At 39.6% G+C, this 23762-nt stretch overlaps 1 protein-coding gene across 50 annotated transcripts in view; it reads left to right on the forward strand.

Annotated features, from left to right (window-relative positions):
- The window catches only part of LOC106872026 (DISP complex protein LRCH3), a 249406-nt gene that overhangs the window by 115987 nt on the left and 109657 nt on the right, over window positions 1–23762 (forward strand). For 29 of the 50 annotated variants that reach the window (XM_052967554.2, XM_052967550.2, XM_052967558.2 and 26 more), the window contains exons 5-7: window positions 10262–10398; window positions 16233–16357; window positions 18970–19237. In XM_052967554.2, the coding sequence (XP_052823514.1) occupies window positions 10262–10398; window positions 16233–16357; window positions 18970–19237 (530 nt within the window). The remainder of the gene's footprint in view (window positions 1–10261; window positions 10399–16232; window positions 16358–18969; window positions 19238–23762) is intronic. The other 21 variants (XM_089351651.1, XM_089351648.1, XM_014918852.3 and 18 more) reach the window with 1 other exon arrangement.

Below are 23762 nucleotides of genomic sequence, written 5' to 3' on the forward strand. Positions count from 1 at the left end.
GTGTGTGTGTTAGGGGAATGTATTTGTATGAGTGTGTTTGGGTTGTCTGCTTTCCGTGCAGGTTTGTGTTTGAACATCAACCATGTATGTTGTATGTAAGGTTGAATTTGTGTGTTTGGTTAGAGAGAGAGAGAGCGTGGCTGGGTGGGGAGAAGGTGTGTGGGTGTGCAGATGCATACGTGTTGGATTTCCTTGTATATATTATTTGCTGTGTATGTGTGGTTAGTGTGTGCATGCATGCATGTGTGTGTGTGTGTGTATGTGTGAGATTAACCATACATGTATGTTGTGTATATATGTGTAGCTAGAATTCTGTTAATTCTTGGCCTTCATTGTGGGTTTGTGTGTACATTGCTTTGTATGTATGTGTGTGTGTGTATAACGGGTGGGGGTGGGGGTCTGGTAATATATATATATTTAAGGCGGCGCGCTGGCAGAAACGTTAGCATGCTGGGCGAAATGCTTAGCGGTATTTCGTCTGCCACAACGTTCTGAGTTCAAATTCCACCAAGGTAGACTTTGCCTTTCATCCTTTCGGGGTCGATAAATTAAGTACCAGTTGTGTACTGTGGGTTGATGTAATCAACTGGCCCCCTCTCCCAAAATTTAGGACCTTGTGCCTAGAGTAGAAAAGAGTATATATATATATATATATATATATATTTAAGTGTATATTTTATCTTCTACTTGTGTCAGTCATTAGACTGCGGCCATGCTGGGGCACCACCTTGAAGAATTTTAGTCAAAAGAATTGACCCTAGTGTTACTTTTTTTCCCCCTTTTCCTAAAGCCAAGTACTTGTTTTATTAGTCTGTTTTGCTGAACTACTAAATTACTGGAATGCAAACACCGATTGTCAAGCAGACAACACACACACACACAATGGGCTTCTTTCAGTTTCCATCCTCCAAATCCACTTACATGGTGTTTGGTCAGCCCGGGGCTGTAGTAGAAGGCATTTCCCCAAGGTGCCATGCAGTGGGACTGAACCCGGAACCATGTGGTTGGGAAGCAAGCTTCTTACCACACATTCATGAATGTGTGTTAAGTATATATTTCTATGGTCTTCAGTTAAGTTTTTAACTTTGCTGGCAAAGGTCATACTTGAGCATTGCCTTGTGTGTGTGTGTGTGTGTGTGTGTGTGTGTGTGTGTGTGTATGCGTGCACATTTGAAAGGCACTGTTGGTTAGCATTTCTATGTGTTTGTGTCAATCTGCATGTGGCTGTGATATCTGCAATGTGTATTTACACCATGCATGCATCTGTGAAGTGTGTGTGTGTGTACATAAATTGTTGTCTGCACATCAACGTGTGTGATATAGAGGTGGAGGAAGGAGTTTGAGGGGCTTGCGACTATCTTCATTCCTCTGTGTGTGTGTGTGTGTGTGTGTGCATAATAGACTGAAGAATTAAAGTGGGGAGTAGAGGGATGTGAGGTAACTTAAAATTCCCCTGAGATCCAGGTGGAGTGTGGCTGATTAGATAGAGTATATAATATGGTCGCTTCACTCCCCTTTTCTCTTTCTCCCTCTCTCTCTTCCTCTCCCTCTCCATGTGTTTATGCTGCTCTTTACATGTGTATCTGTGTAGCTTTCTCTCTCTCTCTCTCTACACCATGTATACTAGGTACCTCCTCTCTCTCTCTCTCTCTCTCTCTCTCTCTCTCTCTCTCCACACCATGTATACTGGGTACCTCCTCTCTCTCTACATGAGTATGTATCTAGCTCTGTCTCTCCATGCATATTTGTATGTATATTGCTGTCTCTCTCTGTCTGTCTCTCTCTCTCTGTCTCTCTCTTTCTCTCTCTCCATGCCTGTGTACATGTTTCTACCCACCTCCTCTCTCAGGGTGCCAGCGGCAAGTATGTGTGGTAGGGATTGTTACATGATAATAAAAGTGGTGGATGTAGTAGTAGTAGTCGTCTTGGTAGTGTTGGTGGTAGTAGATAGTGGTGGTGGTGGTGGCATTAAAGGCAATAGCCGTTGTTTAGCCCTGAGTCTCTGCTCTGCCCAAGCAGATGCATGATCAAAGACATTCCAGCCATGATCACCCTGTCTTGTAGCAATGGATATAGTATGTCTATCTAGGGCTACACTAACCAGTGTGTCCTCTCCTTATTTATGACTTGAGGATATGAGCGAAGGGAGATTTCATTGCTATTTCTAGCAGGGCGACTGACCATGTGGGAACTCAGGCATTGGTTTGTAATAGGGACAGTAAATGGTGGAGGTGGTGGTGGTGGTGGTGAAGTAGATAATGGTAGTGGTGGTAGTAGTAGAGGTACTACTGCACCTGCTGTTCATCAGTGATGGTGGTGGTTGGGTGTGTTGGGAGGGGTTTACTTGCAGGTGATATCCTTCTCCTCCTCCTGTCAAGGTCTTCTGACTGGGTGTTGGTACTAGGGTGGAGGGTTAGGTAGTGTGGTGGAGAGAGAGAGAGAGAAGAGGAGGTGCAGTCAGCAGAGTGTGAGGTGATAAGAAAGAGAGTTGATTGCTGGTTGAAGAGAAAGAAAGAAAGAAATGAGAGATAACGAGATAAAGGAGGTGGGTAGAGGGGGGGGGCAGAGATAGTAAAAAAGGGAGTGGAAGGAAGTGGGGTGGGGAGAGATACAGGGGGTGTGATAGGTGGGGGTGTAGTAGTGTTTTTTTATTTTAATTGCTTTTAATTGCTTTTACTGAATTAAAAATGTTGTTGAGAAGTTCCAATTGCATTTTAGCAACATCAGCTCTAACTGCTGCCGAAAGAGGTTAATGTATAGACATGAGTGGGTTCTTAACCAGGATCCATACGGACCCCAGGGGTCATATGGATTTTGTTGTTCAAGATTATATCTGCAATAAATCGCTTATACTTCTACAATACACAAAATATTTAAATTCCTTCATGCAATTCCTTGTAATATTTAGTTATAAAAATATCTTTTCTGCTCTAGGCTCAAAAGTTTTGGGAGAAGGGGCCAGTGAATTAGATCGACCCCAGTATGCAACTGGTACTTAATTTTATCAGCCTGGAAAGGATGAAAGGCAAAGTTGATCTCAGTGGAATTTGTTCATCATCATCGTCGTTTAACGTCCGCTTTCCATGCTAGCAAGGGTTGGACGATTTGACTGAGGACTGGTGAACCAGATGGCTACACCAGGCTCCAATCTGATTTGGCAGAGTTTCTACAGCTGGATACCCTTCCTAACGCCAACCACTCCGAGAGTGTAGTGGGTGCTTTTACGTGCCACCTGCACAGGAGCCAGTTCGGCGGCACTGGCAACGACCTCACTCGAATGTCTTATGGAATGGTTATGGAGGGTCTACCTGAGGAATCGAAGGGGGTCCATAAGGAAAAAAGGGATTGAGAACCACTGATATACAGATTATTTTTGGTGTAATTCCTGCAGGTCAACCTGCTTGAAGATTTATGATTAAAGATTTAAGCCATAGCCTGATTAAGTCAGACATGATTGAGTAGCAACATGAGTAAAGATATTTTAGTTCTAGTTATTGGTTGGTTCTGATTGAGTAGATATATGGTTAAAGCTCGTGGTTATAAAGCTTACACCGAGGACCGCATAAGCATTGTTTCCTTCCAATTTTTTTCTTTTAAGACACTGTGGTGTGATTTGAGGGAGATTTGGTTATCAGTTTATCAGGTCAGTCAGCAATATAAAGCAGGGTTCCACGAGAAGGACTGTGATAAGCTAATGCTAATTTCATGATATATATATATATATATATATAATTATAAATATACAGGGATTAGCAATTGAGTTGCTTCTCCAACATACTGAAAATTTAGAAATAGCAGTCAAAGAACTACTGATTCCAAACTACAAATTTTCTCTAAAGTGGATGGCGATATTTATGGCACACATAGAACAAAAAACATCCACTTTAGAGAAAATTTGTAGTTTGGAATCAGTAGTTCTTTGACTGCTATTTCTAAATTTTCAGTAAGTTGGAGAAGCAACTCAATTGCTAATCCCTGTATATTTATAATGATAAATAGTCTTACCGATAAAGGTTTTTTTCATACTGAACTACTTGGCAGAATTGTTAATTATTAATTCTATTATTAATTGACGATTCTCTGCCCTTATTCTTGTATATTTATATATATATATATATATATTCTCTTTTACTCTTTTACTTGTTTCAGTCTTTTGACTGTGGCCATGCTGGAGCACCGCCTTTTAGTCGAGCAAATCGACCCCAGGACTTATTCTTTAGAAGCCTAGTACTTATTCTATCGATCTCTTTTGCCGAACCGCTAAGTTACGGGGACATAAACACACCAGCATCGGTTGTCAAGCGATGTTGGGGGGACAAACACACACATACAAACATACACACACACATACATATATATATATACGACGGGCTTCTTTCAGTTTCCGTCTACCAAATCCACTTACAAGGCTTTGGTCGGCCCGAGGCTATAGTAGAAAACACTTGCCCAAGATGCCGCGCAGTGGGACATATATATATATATATATATATATATATATATATATATATACCGGAGTAAGCACATGAAATGTGCAACAAGGTGGAAAAAAGAGTACTCAAATACCAGAGGTAGAGTAATATGCTTTAAATAAAGTATATATATATATATATATATCATAAATATAAGGGATCAGCAATTGAGTTGCCTCTCCAACACACTGAAAATTTAGAAATAGCAGTCAAAGAACTACTGATTCTAAACTACAAATTTTTCTCTAAAACGGATGGCGATATTTATGGCACACTACTTGGCAAAATTGTTAATTATTAATTCTATTATTAATTGACGATTCCCTGCCCTCATTTCTTGTATATTTTATAGTTGATATCTCTAAGTTAGATGGTTAAACCGTAATCCCTCCACACGGGACTTCTTTTCATACGGGACTATTTGTGACGCACATGGAATGGATTTCTTTGGGGTGGGATGCCTGAACTCGCTAGCCGATGAATTCGTAAGTGCCTTTCTTATCGTTGATTTTTGGTGTCGCATGGCCAAGGATTGCCGTGAATTTTTTTAGAGACACTTTCAAATTTATCAGAATATTTGGGCTGAAGATTGGAATAGTGAAATTTTCATTCGCTAAACCATGAAACGATTCGTACCCAATTAACTAAAGGCTTGTTTTGTTTGTGCTTTTCCCTCCGGTTTTTTGTTCTATGTGTGCCATAAATATCGCCATCCGTTTTAGAGAAAAATTTGTAGTTTAGAATCAGTAGTTCTTTGACTGCTATTTCTAAATTTTCAGTGTGTTGGAGAGGCAACTCAATTGCTGATCCCTTATATTTATGATGATAAATGGTCTTACCGATAAAGGTTTTTTTCATGCTGAACTACTTGGCAAAATTGTTAATTATTAATTCTATTATTAATTGACGATTCCCTGCCCTCATTTCTTGTATATATATATATATATATATATATATATATATATATAATTGGCAAAGGTAAAGAATATACACACCCAGTGTTTAAGGTTACTCCGAAAACAGGTGGTGTGCATATTCTTTACCTCTGCCAAATAATTTATATGTATGTTTTGTGCATCTGTATTTGTCCCCCCACCATTGCTTGACAACTAATGTTGCTGTGTTTACGTCCCCCGTAACCTAGCGGTTCAGCAAAAGACACTGATAGAATAAATACTAGGCTTAGAAAAAATAAATCCCGGGGGCGATTTGTTCAACTAAAGGCGGTACTCCAGCATGGCTGCAGTCAAAAGACTAAAACAAATAAAAGAAAAAAGAATATATATATATATAGGCGCAGGAGTAGCTGTGTGGTAAGTAGCTTGCTTACCAACCATGTGGTCTCGGGTTCAGTTCCACTGTATGGCACCTTGGGCAAGTGTCTTCTACTATAGCCTCGGGACGACCAAAGCCTTGTGAGTGAATTTGGTAGACAGAAACTGGAAGAATCCCGTCGTATATATATATATATATATATATATATATATATATATATATATATATATATATATATATATATATATATCTGTGTGTGTGTGTGTATATGTTTGTGTGTCTGTTTGTCCCCTCCCCCTCCCAGCATCGCTTGACAACTGATGCTGGTGTGTTTACGTCCCCGTAACTTAGCAGTTCGGCAAAAGAGACCGATAGAATAAGTGCTAGGCTCACAAAGAATAAGCTAGGGGTCGATTTGCTCGACTATAAAGGCGGTGCTCCAGCATGGCCGCAATCAAATGACTGAAACAAATAAAAGAGTAAAAAGAGTATATATATGTGTGTGTATATACATACATATATATATATATATATATATATATATATACCGGAGTAAGCACATAAATGTGTAACAAGGTGGAAAAAAGAGTACTCAAATACCAGAGGTAGAGTAATATGCTTTATTTAAAAGCAGCAGAAATATAACAAAAGACTGTTACTTGGAGTATATATATATATATATATATATATATATATATAAATAATGTGTGCATGTGTATCTGCTTCCCCAAATCAATCCATCTCTCTCTCCCTCTCTCTATTGCTCTAATTTCTATCTACCACCTTGCTTCTCCATCACTCTTTAATATTCCCCTTAGAACTCTGCTAAAACTAATTTTTACCGTCACATGTTCATCAGACACTACAAATTACATATCTTTCTTTTCAAAATGTTTTTTTTTTTCATCTCTGTCTCCCACTTTGTTCAGCCCCCCCCCTCCCATCGCACTCTGTTATTTCTCACCCTGCAGTTCAATCCACACCGTTTCTGTATCTTTCCTTACTCTCTCTTTCTCTCTCTCTCTCATCACCAGCAAATGCTTGTGTGTGTGTGTGGAGGGGCATCGGAGGTGGATGGTGTTATAGCGAAGTGTATTAAAGAGCTGTTGCACTCTGTGATGCATCTACCCCCCCCCCTCCCGGCTATATTGCCATTCCTTTCATCAACTGATTTAACAGGCTTTTGATGTGAGAATCACATCAAAGGACAATCTCAATATTTAAAACAGATTCTATTAATGTCAAACTGGAGGAGGGTTTATTGTTATTGGCGGTGGTAGCAGGGAAGAGGAGGAGGAGGAGGAGGGTGGTTGTGAGGCCATGGTAGCAGTACCTCTAGTATTGGTATTGATGATGGTGGTGGTGGTGGTGGTGGTGGTAGTGGGGCTGTTGTTGGTCATTGTAAGGAAGCTGGTGGAGATGGTGAAGTTGATAAAGATAACAAGGATTCTGGAGGAGGAGGAGGAGGTGGTGGGGAGCTATTCTGAGATCTCCCCACCCCGCATTTGATATTTTTCCTTTTTGTTTTTTTCCTGAAGGTTTCTTTATAAGCATCAAGTAGAACTGTGACCCTCCCCCCAGCACCAGGCCTTGTTGACTTCAAGGTTCCTAAATTCCACCCTCCTTACCACCAGCCATTTTTTTTCCTATGTTAGCACCTCTTGTTTTACATTACCGCTACCATTATCCACTACTACTACTACTACTACTACTACTACTACTACTACTACTACTACTACTACTTTCTGCAATATTTTCTTTATTGTAGTTACTACCACTATCCTAATTTTATGACCTCTCTTACCTTTCTGTGCTGTGTGTGTGTGTGTACTCATCAATATGCACATGTGCGTGCATGCTCACACACACACACACACACACATCTACCTCTTCACTTGTGCTTTGATCTTTTAGTCACCACTCCCAACCCCCCATGTTCAAACATTCCCCTCCTCATTGTCGCCTGTTCCAATATTTGAAGTTTTCACTCCATATTCCTCCCCCTTCAAATTACATACCCCCTCCACCTTGCCGACACCCAGTTCTCTTTGAACTTGTTAACTCCTCTTCCTTGTAGTAAACCTTGTAACTCTGTGGCATTACAAACTATATGCGATGCCCCTCCCATCTCACCCCTACCCCCCCCCAGTATTGCTGTAGATGGAACCATTGACTGTTGTTCTGTTTGTATCTCATTGGGAGGTCAGTAATTCCAGAGACATCTGCTGTCAGAAACCTGTGGGTTGTTGGTTAGAATTGGAAGACAGCCATCCAATGTACACACAAGAAGAAGACATCCCTGCTTCCATCAGCCTTCTGCATGGTCAGGTTATGTATGTGCGTGTGTGTGTATGCATGTATCTATGAATGTATTTATTTATTTATGCATGCATGTATGTGTATGCGTATATACATACGTATATGCACACACATAAAGGTACTACATATATCTGTATAAATACATAGATGCTGATTTACATGCATGTATGCATACATGCATATAAGCATATGTACATATATGCTTACATACATATAAATTGACTTGTGTGTTTTTTTATTATAACATAACGTATTATACATATAAACATACCTCTACATAAGGAGTAAGTACGCATTTACTTACTCCTTATATTTATACATAATGTTATCTTAAAATAATGAAAGGAACAAACAAACCACAAATCAATTTATATGTACGTGTGCTTATATGCATGTAAGTCAGCATCTATGTATTTATATAGATATGTGTTGTATCTTTATATGTGTGTGTGTAAGATAAAAGATGGATGTTAAATGATGGTGAGATGTATCTAACATATAAAATAGAGATGTGCGTGTATTCGCTTTTGACACGAAACCTGCTACACCAATTGCTTCCATACATGTGATGCAGGAATAATTTGATTTCGGACAAATAATAGGTTCTTCATTTGATTTTTTTTTTTTTTATTAAAAATAAAAGATATTGCTTTTTATATTACATTCATGTCTTTGAAAGTTTTTAAAATATTTACTTCCGGTATTCTAGCGTCAGTGACTTGACATGCTCTCTATCTATATCTCTCTATCCATCTCTCTGTAACATATCTCTCTACCTATGTCTATCTCTATCTCTCTGTCTGTATCTACCTGTCTATATCTATCTATCTATCCATCCATCCATCTATCCATCCATCCATGGATGAAATTTTGAATTTAGTTCACGGACTCCCAGTACTACCTTTGCAGACCCCAGGTTGGGAATCACTGATATATGTATGTATGTATGTATAAATGACAAAATGTGAATTGCTGATGTTGTTTTGGTTTATTGTCAGTCTGTTGCCTCGATCAAGTATTTTTTCATATTGAAGCTGACAGCAGAGACTTTACATGGTCACTAGTCCTGCTAGAAATAGCAGCCAAATCTTTCTCAAAAGCGGTTAGTCACATTAGATAATGTAGCCCTTGGTGTGCTACGTTTGTATAATAAATGTTGTTGGTTTGAACATCTTTGATCAAGCGTTGTTATTGTTGATGTTTTTAATTGTAGGCTTGTTATGATTTGGTGCTTCAGCCATGGCCATCCTGTCTTTGTTTAGGATATAATATATCCTGGCTCCCTTGCTGGTGGAACATAAAAAGCATCATCTGAACATGGCTGATGCCAGTTCTCTCAGACTGGCTCCTGTGCCAGTGGCATGTAAAAAGCATTATCCTAACATGATCGATGCCACGCCCGCCTAATTGGCTCCTGTGCTGGTGACACATAAAAAAGCACCCACTACACTCTTGGAGTGGTTGGCATTAGGAAAGGCATCCAGCTGTAGAAACATTACCAGACCAGATTGGAGCCTGGTGCAGCTGCTGGCTCTCCAGACCTCAGTCAAACTGTCCAACCCATGCCAGCATGGAAAACGGACATTAGCCGATGATGATGATGATGATGATTCCATTATCTTGAAAACATGTCAACTTCCTCTTTTAAACCTAGTAGGTGTGGTTTGAGGAATATTTGGTTGCTATTTCTTCATAGTGTCAGGCAGCTGTATAGAAGCTGTGCCATTGGTTCTAAGATCTGGTGGGTCAATTATGGGCTGATGGGGCTAAACAAAAGGTTAATTACCAATGCCATAAATCAAAGAGGGAATCTAAACCAGATTGGTTGACTTGCTAGAAATAGCAGACAAATTTCCTCCCTCAAATTACATTATAACATCATAATAATTACATTATTACATTATAACATCTCAGAAAATAAGACATATTTGAAAAAGTTGCCTAAGCTACTAATGTTAGTGGATGATATTATTTGGAATGTCTTTCATCATAGAACTGTCAACACAGGTCTGGTTAGGACTAAACAACAAAGCATTTTGAAAAAATACAATTTAAAACACTTTTAAATCTTCTGTTTAATTTATTTTGGAGAGGCAAAAAGAAGAGAATTTTGGAAAATTTTCTTTTCCTGCACTTTTGTTTTGCTGAGTTAAATTTTAAACTTTAATTTTTTTTTCTGCTTTCCTTCTATTTTCCAGAAATATCCCAATTGGAATTACGAAGAATAGATTTTTCTGCCAATAAGATATCATCAATTCCAATAGTTTTTCGGTCAATGACTACGTTAGAGGAAATGATTCTGGATCACAATCCTTTAACGACACCTCCAGCACATGTAAGTGGCATGTTTTTTTTTATTTCTGCACGTTGCTCTCTGTGTGTATGTGTGTGTGCACATGCGTACATGTGTAGTGATTATAATGAATGGTAGCAATGTTGATGATGATGTTTAGATTCAGGTAGGATCCCCTTGAACAGACCTCTAATTAAAGGCATTCCAGCCATGACCATCACAATTTCTTATATTTCCCAGTACATCCGTTCCTTTTCCAAGTTGGTTTGATAAGAGGGAGATTTGAGTATTAGTTTTAAATTAAAATGAAGCAGCCTTGTAGAAGCTCTCTCTCTCTCTCTCTCTCGTTGGCTCATATTTATTTATTTATTTATTTATTGCCCACAAGGGGCTAAACAAAGAGAGTACAAACAAGGAGAGACAAAGGGATTAAGTCGATTACATTGACTCCAGTGTATAACTGGTACTTAATTAATCGACCCTGAAAGGATGAAAGGCAAAGTCGACCTCAGTGGAATTTGAACTCAGAACGTAGTGGCAGACAAAATACTGCTAAGCATTTCACCCAGCTTGCTAATGATTCTGCCACCCTCATATTGTATGTTGAATGTGTGTATGTGGGTAGTACAGTGAGAGGGAGAAATTTGGAAAGTACTGGTATCTTATTGTGTATGTAAGTAAACATGTAATGTAATTATAGTGTGTATGTGTGAGAGAGAGAGTTTGTGTGTGTGTGTGTGTGTGTGAAAGAGAGAGTTTGTGTGTGTGTGTGGGGGGGGGGAGTTTCTCTGCATGTGTGTGTGTGTTGTAGGCCATTAACTACCTCCATCTAATTTTTTAAAATAAATTATGATGTAGGAAATGTCTTTTCTGACTCAATGTTTTCTCAGGTGAAACACATATGCACGCTTGTGTGCGCGCGCGCACACACACACACTCATGCAGGCACATGCTTGTTTGTGCTTGGTCTTGTTTTCACCCCTTTGCCCCAATCACTTTCCATGAAGATAATCTCCTCCTGTTTCTGGCTAAGGACCATTCTTCCCCCCCCCCACCTCACCCATCACTGAGTCATAATAAATCAGTTTGTCATATTGTTGCTCCTCTCTTCCCAACATCCCAACTCAAATGTAGAACAGGGAAGGGTCAGTAAGGTGGGAGGGGCTATTGGCTCCCCACCCTCACTCCTAGGGCTCTACTGTTATGCTCCACTTGTTTCCACTTTCAGTTACCAGTGGTGGTAAGGGTGGTGGTGGTGGTGGTGTGTTTCTGAGTCATTGGACTTCTTTGTTCACCCCCACCCCACTTGTGGAGGCTCTAGTCTAAAGGAGAGAGAGAGAGAGAAGAATAAAAGCTACCTCACTATCTTACTCCCTTTTCTCCATGGTCAATGCCCCTATTCTCCACCCACTCCTGCTCTTTTGCCCACCCTTCCACATCTGACCTCATCTCTCATCTATGCTTCCTTCACCATCACCACCACCACCATCATCACCACCACCATCATCATCACCACCATCATCATCACCATCATCATTGCTATGATCAACAGTATTATTTCTGTACTCTAATTAGCAACATTAACCCCCACCCCCCACCCTCCACCCCACTCCACCATAATCTTTGAGTCATTCTGCAATCAAACTTTTGGTTTTTATCTCTGACCTTATTTATTCTCTTTGAACCACATGTCAAACGGTACTGAACTTGTACCATTGTTGTGGCACAGAGTTGCTGTTGCTCCTGGTTACACAGAGCTGTTGCCATTGGTAATACTGAGTTGGTAGCACTGTTACAGTGCTACAGAACCAGTACCACTGTTGGGGTACACAGTTGGTGTCACATAGTACAGAGAGCTATGACTATTCTTTCTACAGACCTGGCACCAGCGCTGGATTAACCATTTAGCAAAATAAGCACTTGTTTAGGGCATCAAAAGAAGTGATGGTGGGAGGGTGGGTGGGTGGGGATTATCACAGAAATGGTAAATGGTTTACGGCACAAAAGAAATCACTTTAAACTTGCCAGAATGATATTCGATGTGGTTTATATGATCGGAAATATAATTCAAAGTGTTCATGATGCCATAATGAGGATCTGATCAACAACTTTGCAATTAAAAAAAAACTAAGAGAAAATTTTTCAAATATAAATAAAGTGGCGTAGGAGTGGCTGTGTGGTAAGTAGTTTGCTTACCAACCACATGGTTTCGGGTTCAGTCTCACTGCATGGAAGAGTGGGCAAGTGTCTTCTACTATAGCCTTGGGCTGACCAAAGCCTTGTGAGTGGATTCGATAGACAGAAACTGAAAGAAGCCTGTCGTATATATGTATGTATATATATATATATATATATATATATATATATATATATATATATATATGTGTGTATGTGTGTGTATATGTTTGTGTTTGTGTTTGTCCCCCCAACATCGCTTGACAACCGATGCTGGTGTGTTTACGTCCCCGTAACTTAGCAGTTCGACAAAAGAGACTGATAGAATAACTACTAGGCTTACAAATGATAAGTCCTGGGGTTGATTTGCTCAACTAAAGGCGGTGCTCCAGCATGGCATGGGTTGGACGGTTTGACTGAGGACTGGCAAGCAGGGAGGCTGCACCAGGCTCTAATCTGTTCTGGCAAGATTTCTACAGCTGGATGCCCTTCCTAACACGGGAGCTAGTCAGGCGACACTGGCAGTTACCACGCTCGAATGATGCTTTTTATGTGCCACTAGTACGATGGCCGGTCAGGCGACACTGGCATCGACCATGCTCGAATGGTGCTTTTTACATGCCATTGGTACGGAAACCAGTCAGGCAGTACTGGCATCAACCACGCTCTGTGTAGTTAAGAAGTTTGCCTTGCAACCATGTGGTTTTGAGTTCAGTACCATTGCTCAGTACCTTGGGCAAGTGTCTGCTACTGTAGCCTTGGAACGACCAATTCCTTGTGTGAAGATTTGGTTGACAGAAACTAGTAAGCTTGAAGGCGGCGAGCTGGCAAAATCGTTAGCACGCCGGGCAAAATGCTTAGCGGTATTTCGTCTGCCGTTATGTTCTGAGTTCAAATTCCGCCAGTTGACTGCCTATCATCCTTTCGGGGTCGATTAAATAAGTACCAGTTACGCACTGGAGTCGATGTAATCAACTTAACCCCTTTGCCTGTCCTTGTTTATCCCCTCTGTGTGTAGCCCATTGTGGGCAATAAAGAAATAAGAAACTAGTAAGCTTGTCTTATGTGTGTATGAATGTTGATATTTGCCTTGCCTCTTACATGCCAAAAAAATGGATAGGTGGAACAGGATGGATCCAGAGTGCCTTTTTATAATCTGTTACCTCACTCCCTCCATCTCTACAACAAAATTGATTAACCTCAGTTACAGGCTGCTGGTTTATCTATGGTGGTGGTCCAAGATAAATTATTTTATATCTGCATTTTATGAACAATTGTGGTGTTAGGTTTCCAATGGTGACAGGAATAATGAAGTGTTTTGTGCAGCGACTACCTTGTCCCTCCCCCATGCTTGTTAGGTGGAAAAGGTTATCATAGGGCGCTAGATGCTGGTCAGCTCAACCCATTCCATTTAGTATCAGCATCATTGTCATCATTTTGAGCACCATCATCATCATCATCACAATCATTGATATCATCACTTTCATCATCATCATCATCATCATCATCATCATCATCATCATCATCCTCACCCACACCAACACTACTACTACTACTACTGCTACTGCTACCACCACCACCACCATCACCATCATCATCATCACCACTACCATTTTCTCCTTCACCACCGGCATCACTTCTAGTCTCTTCACCACCGGCATCACTTCTAGTCTCTTCACCACCGGCATCACTTCTAGTCTCTTCACCACCATTTCCATATTTCCTTCCTTATTCTCTCTGTCTTAGACTGAATGGATTCCTGTTTTAGATGACCAACTATTTTAGGTTTTATTCATCCTGTATTTTCTTTCCTTCCTTCCTTTCCTTTGTTTTCCTCCTCCCCCTCCTATTACTATTAGTGTTATTATTATTATAATTATTATTATTATTATTATTATTCATTTACCCATGAATATGATTGTTCTAGAATCGAGCCTTTATCTTTACATCATATTGTCTGAACATGTTTTTCTTTTTAATAATCATTCTTTTGTTTGTGCATTTTTATAATTAGATTTGATGTGAATTAATGGAGATATTTTGGTCTGATGCTTTAATCCTGGATAATGGATCTCTCTATATACATGCTATTTAAGTCTTATTGGATGTCTCTGGCCATTTCAATTTATTTACTGACAGCATTATATTTTAATGTGTGTGTGTGTGTGTGTGTGTGTTAGAAAGAGAGAATGTATATAACTCAGTGGTTCTCAAAACGATTTTTTGCCTACAGACCCATTTGATTCCTGTTTAACTCGAGGGGGTGGGGACCCCTGATAGCCATTTGATGTCTAAAAATTCCTATTATATTTTTATGATTAAATATTACTTGGAATTGCTTAGATATTTTGTTTATTCTGGAAATGCAGCCAGTTAAATGCAGATAAATTTTAACAGCAAAATCTTATATGGATCCCCAAAGGGCCATATGGACCCTGGTTGAGAACCGCTCTTATAAATAAGTCTCTTAAAGAATTTTCTGTTTTTAATTATTGCCATCATCACCATCATCTAACATCCGTTGTCCATGTTGGCGTGGGTTGGATGGTTTGACCAGGGCTGGTAAGCTGGAAGGTTGCACCAGACTCCAGTCTGATTTGGCATGGTTTTCAGTGGCTGGATGCCCTTACTAATGCCAACCACTCTGAGAGTGTAATGGGTGTTATTTATGTGCCACTAGCATGGGTGCCATTTGTGTGACAACAGTATCTGCCACGACTGATTTTGTTCAGCTTGATGGGTCTTCTTCTGAAACACGACATAATGCCAAAGGTCTTGGTCATTGCCTCTGTGAGACCCAACACTTGAAAGGAACTCAACCGCTTTTCTTCTATGAAGCCCAATGTTCAAAAAGAGTGTATATTGACGATAATGTTTCTTAGGCACAAAGCCTGAAATTTTGAGAGAGGAGACCAGTTAATTATATTGATCCCAGTAAAATGAGGGTAAAGACCCCCTTCGGTCATGAATGACCATGGGATTGCACCTAGGAAGTTCCCCTCCGAGGTACAAGTTTTGACAAGGTTGATCATGGAAGACAAGCAGTCACTCATGCATTCCAGCCTCCCTTCTCCACATCACCAATGTTATCCAAGGGAAAGGCAAAGGGGCCAACACAGTTTGGCACCATTGACACTGCAACCCATTTGTACAGCTGAGTGAACTGGTTCAACATGAAATAAAGTGTCTTGCTCAAGAACACAACATAGAGCCTGGTCCAGGGATTGAACTCACTACCTCATGATTGTGAGCCCAATGCTCTAAACACTGAGCCTGATATTTCATTTGAACCAGGAGCAGGAAAGGTAAGGTTAATGATAGCAAGATTTGAATCTAGAATGTATTGAACCAAAATAAATACAATGACCATTTTGTCCCACAGTGTAATAATTTTGCCCGTCACAGCTACGCTAAGCTCCAGTTGTCTGTTTTGGCATCACTTCTGCCACCGGATGCCCTTCCTAATGCCAACCACTAAACAGTGTGTACTGGGTACTTTCTATGTGACACCAGCTCGGGTGCTTTTAACATGGTACCAGTATGGGTGCTTTTTTTATGTGGTGTCAGGACAAGTGCCTTTAATATGGCACTGGCACAGGTGCTTCTAGTGTAGCACCAGCACAGGTACTTTGTATATGGCACCAGTCTACTGTTGTATCGTTACTATAACAACTGCTTAAATAATCTTTCTTGTGTTACAGGTTTGTACAAAGGGAAAAGCCCATGTCATGAAGTTCCTACAGAAGGTAGCTGACCGGAACAAAGCACTTCTCAATGACAACGAAATGAAGTGGAACTGTAGGAAATCTTTCCCTCAGCCTGCTGCGTAAGTAATGCCCTTCCATACCATCACACTACCACTACTGCTATTACTGATAGCTGATTGGTTTAAACCCCATTCATTATCTCTGTAGGTTTATGTTACTACTATGCTTCCATACACTTAAACTTCTCACTCACAACATTTCAGCACATTTTCTTGTTGTTGTTGTTGTTTACATTATATAGTGTAGTCTTAGATACACTGTGAATAAAAGACTGGATGGTTCTGACTGTAACATTATATAAATCTGTGGCATTCCAGCAGACTTATACAATGTTACAACCAGAAGTGTCCTGTTTTTTTTTTTTATTATTCAATGTGTCCTTCATTTTCAAAGATTGTTGTGTGCGTGAATTGAGGGATATTTTAGGTATTTCTAGCGATTCAAGTGAACACACAAAAGCTTTTGTTTTGGTTTGAGGTTTGGTTTTGTCACCCTCGAAACCCCTTCGTATTGTTTCCCCCCCGCTTCATCAACCTCCTTTACTACTACTACTACTACTACTACTATTTGGTAAACATCAGCTGCTACCACCAACACAATTACCACTTGTAATGCTATTACTACAGCTTCTATTACCACTCCCACTTGTAATTCTTTTACTATTGCTACTTGACTACTACTACTACTACTACTACTACTACTACTACTACTACTACTGCCGCCACCATCACTAGCGCCACCACCATTGCCATTAGTATTTAGTTTTCCACTGCTTCTTCAACCAAAATCTTCATTACGTCACATTTCTGATTTTCAGATGTTCGAATTAGTTGGGTGTACCCTACTTAGTGGTCATTAAATTAGACAAAATGGTCATCAATTAAATGTACAAACGTGACCATCCCACAGACACTCATGCTCTTATATAACCTGTATGAAATACAAATGTACTCTAATATAATCCTTACAATATACAATTGTATTCTTGTATCTCCTTCTTTGGTTGTCCGTTGTAGGTCAACATTCATCATCACCACCATCATCATCATTGTTTAATGTCCGCCTTCCATGCTAGCATGCATGGGATGGTTTCACAAGAGCTGGCCTGGTAGAAGCCTGCACCAGACTTCTGTGACTGTTTTGGCAGGATTTTTACAGCTGGATGCTCTTTCTAACATCATATTTCTTTATTGCCCACAAGGGGCTAAACATAGAGGGGACAAACAAGGACAGACAAAGGGATTAAGTCTATTACATTGACCCCAGTGCGTAACTGATACTTAATTTATTGACCCCGAAAGGATGAAAGGCAAAGTCGACCTCGGTGAAATTTGAACTCAGAACGTAGCGGCAGATGAAATACCGCTAAGCATCTTGCCCGGCGTACTAATGTTTCTGCCAGCTCACCGCCTTTTTAACATCAACCATTCAGCAGAGTGGACTTAGTGCTTTTTACTTGGCACAAGCACAGTCGTGGTCAGTTTTGGCAAGGATTTTTACAGCTGGATGCCCTTCCAAATGCCAACCACTTTACAGTGTGGACCGGGTGCTTATAAGTGGCACCTGCCCTGACAGGGTCACCAAGTACTTGCAAGACAAAAAAATAACCTTTCAAGAGGGGAGGTGATCTTGTGTTGGATGATGAGAAGTTATAGTGAAACAGATCCAGGTGTCTTGCAGTAGAGAAAGTACAAGGTTACCTGGTTGGAGAGAGAGAGAGAGAGATCAGGAATGAAGACTGAAGCAGAGAAATCATCTCTGTCAGGTTCTCATGTGGGCTACAAGGCCTGCCCTTGATCTGCTGCAGGTGAAGCTAACTAATGCAACAGAGCAGTAACGCTTCTCATGTGCTCTTTCGTATTCTCTCCCTAGTTTCTCTTCAACCTTGCAACAGACAATTCCACTCTTATGTATACCTTAACTAAAATTGTGTCTTTCTAACAAAACTGAATCTATCTTAACACAATTGTAATGCCTTAACCTATTTATTCTCACCTCACATGTTTCTACCCCTCTTAATGTAATTGTACTGTTCTTATTGTGAGTACACCCTTAATTGTACCTTCATATAATTTAATTGTACTGGACTTAGTGTGATTGTACCTTCACTTCTAATCCTTTTAATGTAGTTATGTCCCTCTTAATATGATTGTATCTCTAACTTAATTCTACTCCCTTTTTTTGATTGCACCCATAAATTATACTTTCCTTAGCATTATTGCCCCCTTTGTTGTACCCCTCTGAGCATGATGGTACGTTAGCAGTTCGGCAAAAGAGAATGATAGAATAAGTACTAAGCTTAAAAAAAAAGTCCTGGGGTCGATTTCTTTGACCAAAAATCATCAAAGCGGCACCCTGGCATGGCAACAGTCAAATGACTGAATCGTGTAAAAGAGAATAAAAGAAAATACCCTTGGTTATTCTTCTGTTTTGGGGATTTTTACCCTTAATTATACCCGTAACTGAATTGTACTCCACTTAATGTGAATATATCCTTAGTTCTACATTGTACTCTTCTTATTGTTGTTGTTTCCTTTATTTAATTGTACTCCTCCTTAATGTGATGATTGAACTCTCTAAATTGAAATTCTACCAATTTCTTTTCCAAATGTAAATAATTAATTAAACGAATACTAATTTCTCTCGATATGTTGTTTGTTTGTATTTGCAGACCCACAGAAGAATTTAGCAATTTGTCACCAGAACAGCGCTGGAAGCGACACATGCTCAGTAGTGATTCTGGCTATATCGATGGTAGTGACAAGAGTAACTGGTCCTTACTTGAGGTAAATAAGGTGTCCCCTCCAGCATGGCCTGAATGTGTGTCTGCTACCCCGTTGGCTCCTTGTTACGACTACATTATGAGAAAACTTGGCAACAACACCAACAATCATCACTACCTTCAACAACCAACTCGACTATATGACAATAGAATAGAGGTAGCCTTCATTTTGTCTCTCCTATAGCTACGACCAAAACACAGCTTATAGACCAGCTTAGGCACACCTTCTTTATTTAACACTATTTCCCTTTTTTTATTTTGGAGGTCGCTAACTGCGGACTTTAATGAAAGGAAACCCTTGCAAATCTCTTTAAGCTTATATATAGTTAGTTTAAAAAATCATTTTGTTAAAGTCTAAACTATTTTATCCTTTTTTTTTTTTATCCAGCTTTCTACTAATTATTTGCTTTCAGTATTTGTTTAAATTGTAATTTTTGTAGTGCTTATAGAATTTCAAATTCCTTGAAGTGGTAGAAATGGTAGAACGCTGCTGGGCTTCAGGCATTTAAATTCTACTCGACTAACAGTCTTAGTTGGAATGACAAACCAGAATTAGCTTTGGCTTACATTCTCTCCAGGGTCAATGAAATATATATCAGTCATATATACTAGGCATCAACTTTATTGACTGGATTCCTTTCTGGTTCCTTATGTTTTGAGTTCAAATCCTGCCATGTTTAGACTTTTCTTCTTTTTGGAGTCAATAAAATACCAGTGAAATGCCAGGGCCTGTGGTATTGAGTAACACCTTCCCTTAAATTCCAGGCCTCGTGCCTATACTAGAATCAGTTATTAGCCTTGAGAAAGCTGCGGACTGGCAAGATCATTAGCATGCTGGACGAAATGCTTAGTGGTATTTCACCCGTCGCTGTGTTCTGAGTTCAAATTTCACTGAGTTCGACTTTTCCATTCATCCTTTCAGGGTCGATAAATTAAGTACCAGTGAAACACTGGGGTCGATATAATCGACTAGTCCCCTTCCTCAAAATTTCAGGCCCTGTAACTTTAATAGATAGGATTATTAGCCATGGGCCTATTTAAGAAAATGTTTTTGTTGTTATTGATGCTTTACATAGATACAAGGTTAGAGATGTGTTCAAGTTTAGAGTAAACTTCTGAATGAATTCTCAGTTGCTGTTTAGTTTCATTTACTACTCCTGTGGAAGATTTCAACGAGGAAACCTTTATGAGGTTGTTTGAACATGATCTGCTAGAAGTAGCAGTCAAATCTACCTCAAATCACACTCTCACTCTATTATCTTGAAAAAAAATGTAAGGACACATGGGATAATGTAGCCCTGGGTTTTGATATTGGTGGTGGGGGGAATGGTTTTGGCTGGAATAGGGCAGACCTAGGGCCAAACAGCAATACCAGGGGCCTCATCAAGTTAATGAGCTTTATTTTTTTTAACCTGCTAGATATAGCAGTCAAATATCTTTCATATCACACCTGTCATTTTAAGAAAGAAAGGATAGATCGGATAATGTTGTTCTAAGTATGAAAGGCAAAAGGGATATCTTTGGGAACAGCCTGTTGCATCTGGCTGACTGGGTATAAACGAGAATGCTAGATTTCCATCTCTTGTACCCTGCAAGATTGGGAGGAAACAAAGGCAGTTAGCCCATCATTCTACCATTTCTGCCACTTTCTGGTTCTAGTCATTAGTTTTACCATTCTTTGTAGAACACCTAAAGACTAGCAACTATAAAAGACATTTTTACCTGGCTTATGCTTACCTTACATTTCCTTCCTTCTTTCCTTCCTTAACAAATTGGTTTTGAATCAAGCAGGGAGCCAAGTTTCCTTCACCTTTGTTTATTCTTTCTTCCTCACTGTTTGGAGTGTATCACTTTCCCTCCTCTCAAAGTATTCTAACTTCTGTTTTTTATGTTTGTGTGTCCTCCCTATCACATTCAAGATGGTACACCATGTGTGGTACATGGTCTCTGGTTTGGTACATGGCCTTCCCGTATTATTCTTTTATTTCAGATGTTTTACTACCAATTTATTTATTTTAAATATTTTTGTTATTTTCAGTGAGTATTTGTTAAAAAAAACAAAAAAACTCACTGATTTAATCTCACTGTCAACAGACCAATGATATCATTTCTGTCTATTTACAAACCAATGATATCGTTTCTCTCAGTCAACAAACCAATGATATCATTTCTGTCTGTCAACAAATCAATGATATCATTTCTGTCTGTCAACAAACCAACGATATCATTTCTGTCTGTCAACAGACCAATGATATCATTTCTGTCTATTTACAAACCAATGATATCATTTCTCTCAGTCAACAAACCAATGATATCATTTCTGTCTGTTAACAAGCCAATGATATCATTTCTCTCAGTCAACAAACCAATGATATCATTTCTGTCTATTTACAAACCAATGATATCGTTTCTCTCAGTCAACAAACCAGATATCATTTCTCTCAGTCAACAAACCAATGATATCATTTCTGTCTATTTACAAACCAATGATATCGTTTCTCTCAGTCAACAAACCAGTGATATCGTTTCTCTCAGTCAACAAACCAGTGATATCATTTCTGCCTGTCAACAAAGCAGCGATATCATTCTCTGTCAACAAGCCACTGATATCATCTCCCCATGTTTGTTTTCTGTTGTTAACTGTTGTATTTATCACTATTACACTGGGGCATGTCTCTCTCTCTCTCTCTCTCTCTCTCTCTCTCTCTCTCTCTCTCTCTCTCTCTCTCTCTTTACCTATCTATATATATATATAAACTAGTTTACTTATTAGTACACAACATGAATGCATGTTTGTCTGTGTGTCCACACTGGTATTTTTCATTTCCACATCTGTTATGCGTGTGTGTACCTGTCCACCATATTTAAATCATTGAAAAAGTTTCTTCCGTTTGTTTTTATTTAATATTTATTGTCCAGTTTAACTCCTTTTCGAGTTTACATCCATAATTACTCATCCCCGATCTACTATAGTCCATATCCATCTCCGTCCATTTGTATCGTCCACCCCACATATAATTACATTCGTTTCCCATTCAACGACCGGCCGCTCTCTTTAGTCATTCAGTGAGTACCTCCCACCCCTGACTTTTGTAAGCAAGAATACACCCCCCTCCCAATACGCATGCAGTCACTAAAGTTCTGAAAGACTAATGGTAAAGCACAGATAGTCTAGGTGTGTAGTGGGTATGTCGGATATTTGGTAGAAAACTAGAAACTGGTGATGGATGAACGCCACCACCACCACATACCACCTAGGTCATCTGCACTCATGATACATGCATAGACAAAGCCCTGCTTTCCACATGCACACGCACACACACACACACACACACTTCTCAACTGCACAATCATATACCAAATACATTGATTACGCAGTGCACACACACACACACACGCACACATATATATATATATATGCACACTAACACCATCTATGTACACATGGTTACATCCAGTCACTAAATACACAAGCTTTTATTCATGGTCAGTCATGTTTACACACACACGCGCGCACACACACACACACACACTCCCTCTCTCCAACTAACATACACAGACTGTATGTGTTCATTATTGACACATGCGTCTCACTCCATACCAACATTTTATTTGTTTATTTGTTTCAGTCGTTTGACTGCTGCCATGCTGGAGCACTGACTTCAGTTGAACATATCAACCCTAGGACTTATTCTTTGTAAGTCTAGTACTCATTCTATCGGTCTCTTTTGCCAAACTGCTAAGTTACGGGTGGGCATAAACACACCAACATCGGTTGTCAAGTGATGGTAGTGGTGGGGACACACATACACACTCAAATATATATATATATATGTTGGGCTTCTTTCAGTTTCCTTCTACCAAGTCCACTCACAAAGCTTTTGGTTGGCCCAAGGCTATAGTAGAAGACACTTGCCCAAAGTGCCACGCTGTGGGACTGAACCCGGAACCATGTGGTTGGGAAGAAAGTTTCTTATCATGCAGCCATTCTTGTGCCTAAATTTTGTATAAATTTTCTACGTACAGACTTACTTGCACATTATACACACATGTACATACTAAAAATACTCATATAAACACATTATAGAGACTAAATAAACACACACATACTTTGTCTGCTGTCATCCCACTATAGACTATATATAAATTTACTGTGGCTGCGTGGTAAGAAGTTTACTTCCCAGCCACCTAGTTCAGGGTTCAGTCCCACCCTGTGGCACCTTGGTCAAGTGGCTTCTAATAGCTGCAAGTCGACCAAAGCCTTGTAAGTAGATTTGGCTGAAGGAAAGTGAAAAGAAGCCCATCGTGTGTGTGTGGGTATTTGTCTTCCAACACTGCTTGATGTGTGTTGGTGTGTTTATGCCTCTGTAACTTAGCAGTTTGGCAAAAGAGACTGGTAGAAGAAGTACCAGGCTTTAAAAAAAAATATGTATCGAGTTGATTCGTTCGACTGAAATCCTTCAAGGTGCTGCCCCAGCATGGCCACAGCCTAATTACTGAAACAAGTAAACGTACTTGAATGATACAAAATAGCCCAGCACACACACACACACACTTTTACATGCTCGCACCATAAAGACACAATACACACACACACACACACACACACACACTGTAAAAGTGTATTGCCAGCCCACACCGTAAAACACACAAGGGTGTGTGCACTTTATATACTAATGAAC

Source organism: Octopus bimaculoides, chromosome 4, assembly GCF_046866305.1.
Source record: "Octopus bimaculoides isolate indiv1 chromosome 4, ASM4686630v1, whole genome shotgun sequence".
Classification (NCBI taxonomy): domain Eukaryota; kingdom Metazoa; phylum Mollusca; class Cephalopoda; order Octopoda; family Octopodidae; genus Octopus; species Octopus bimaculoides.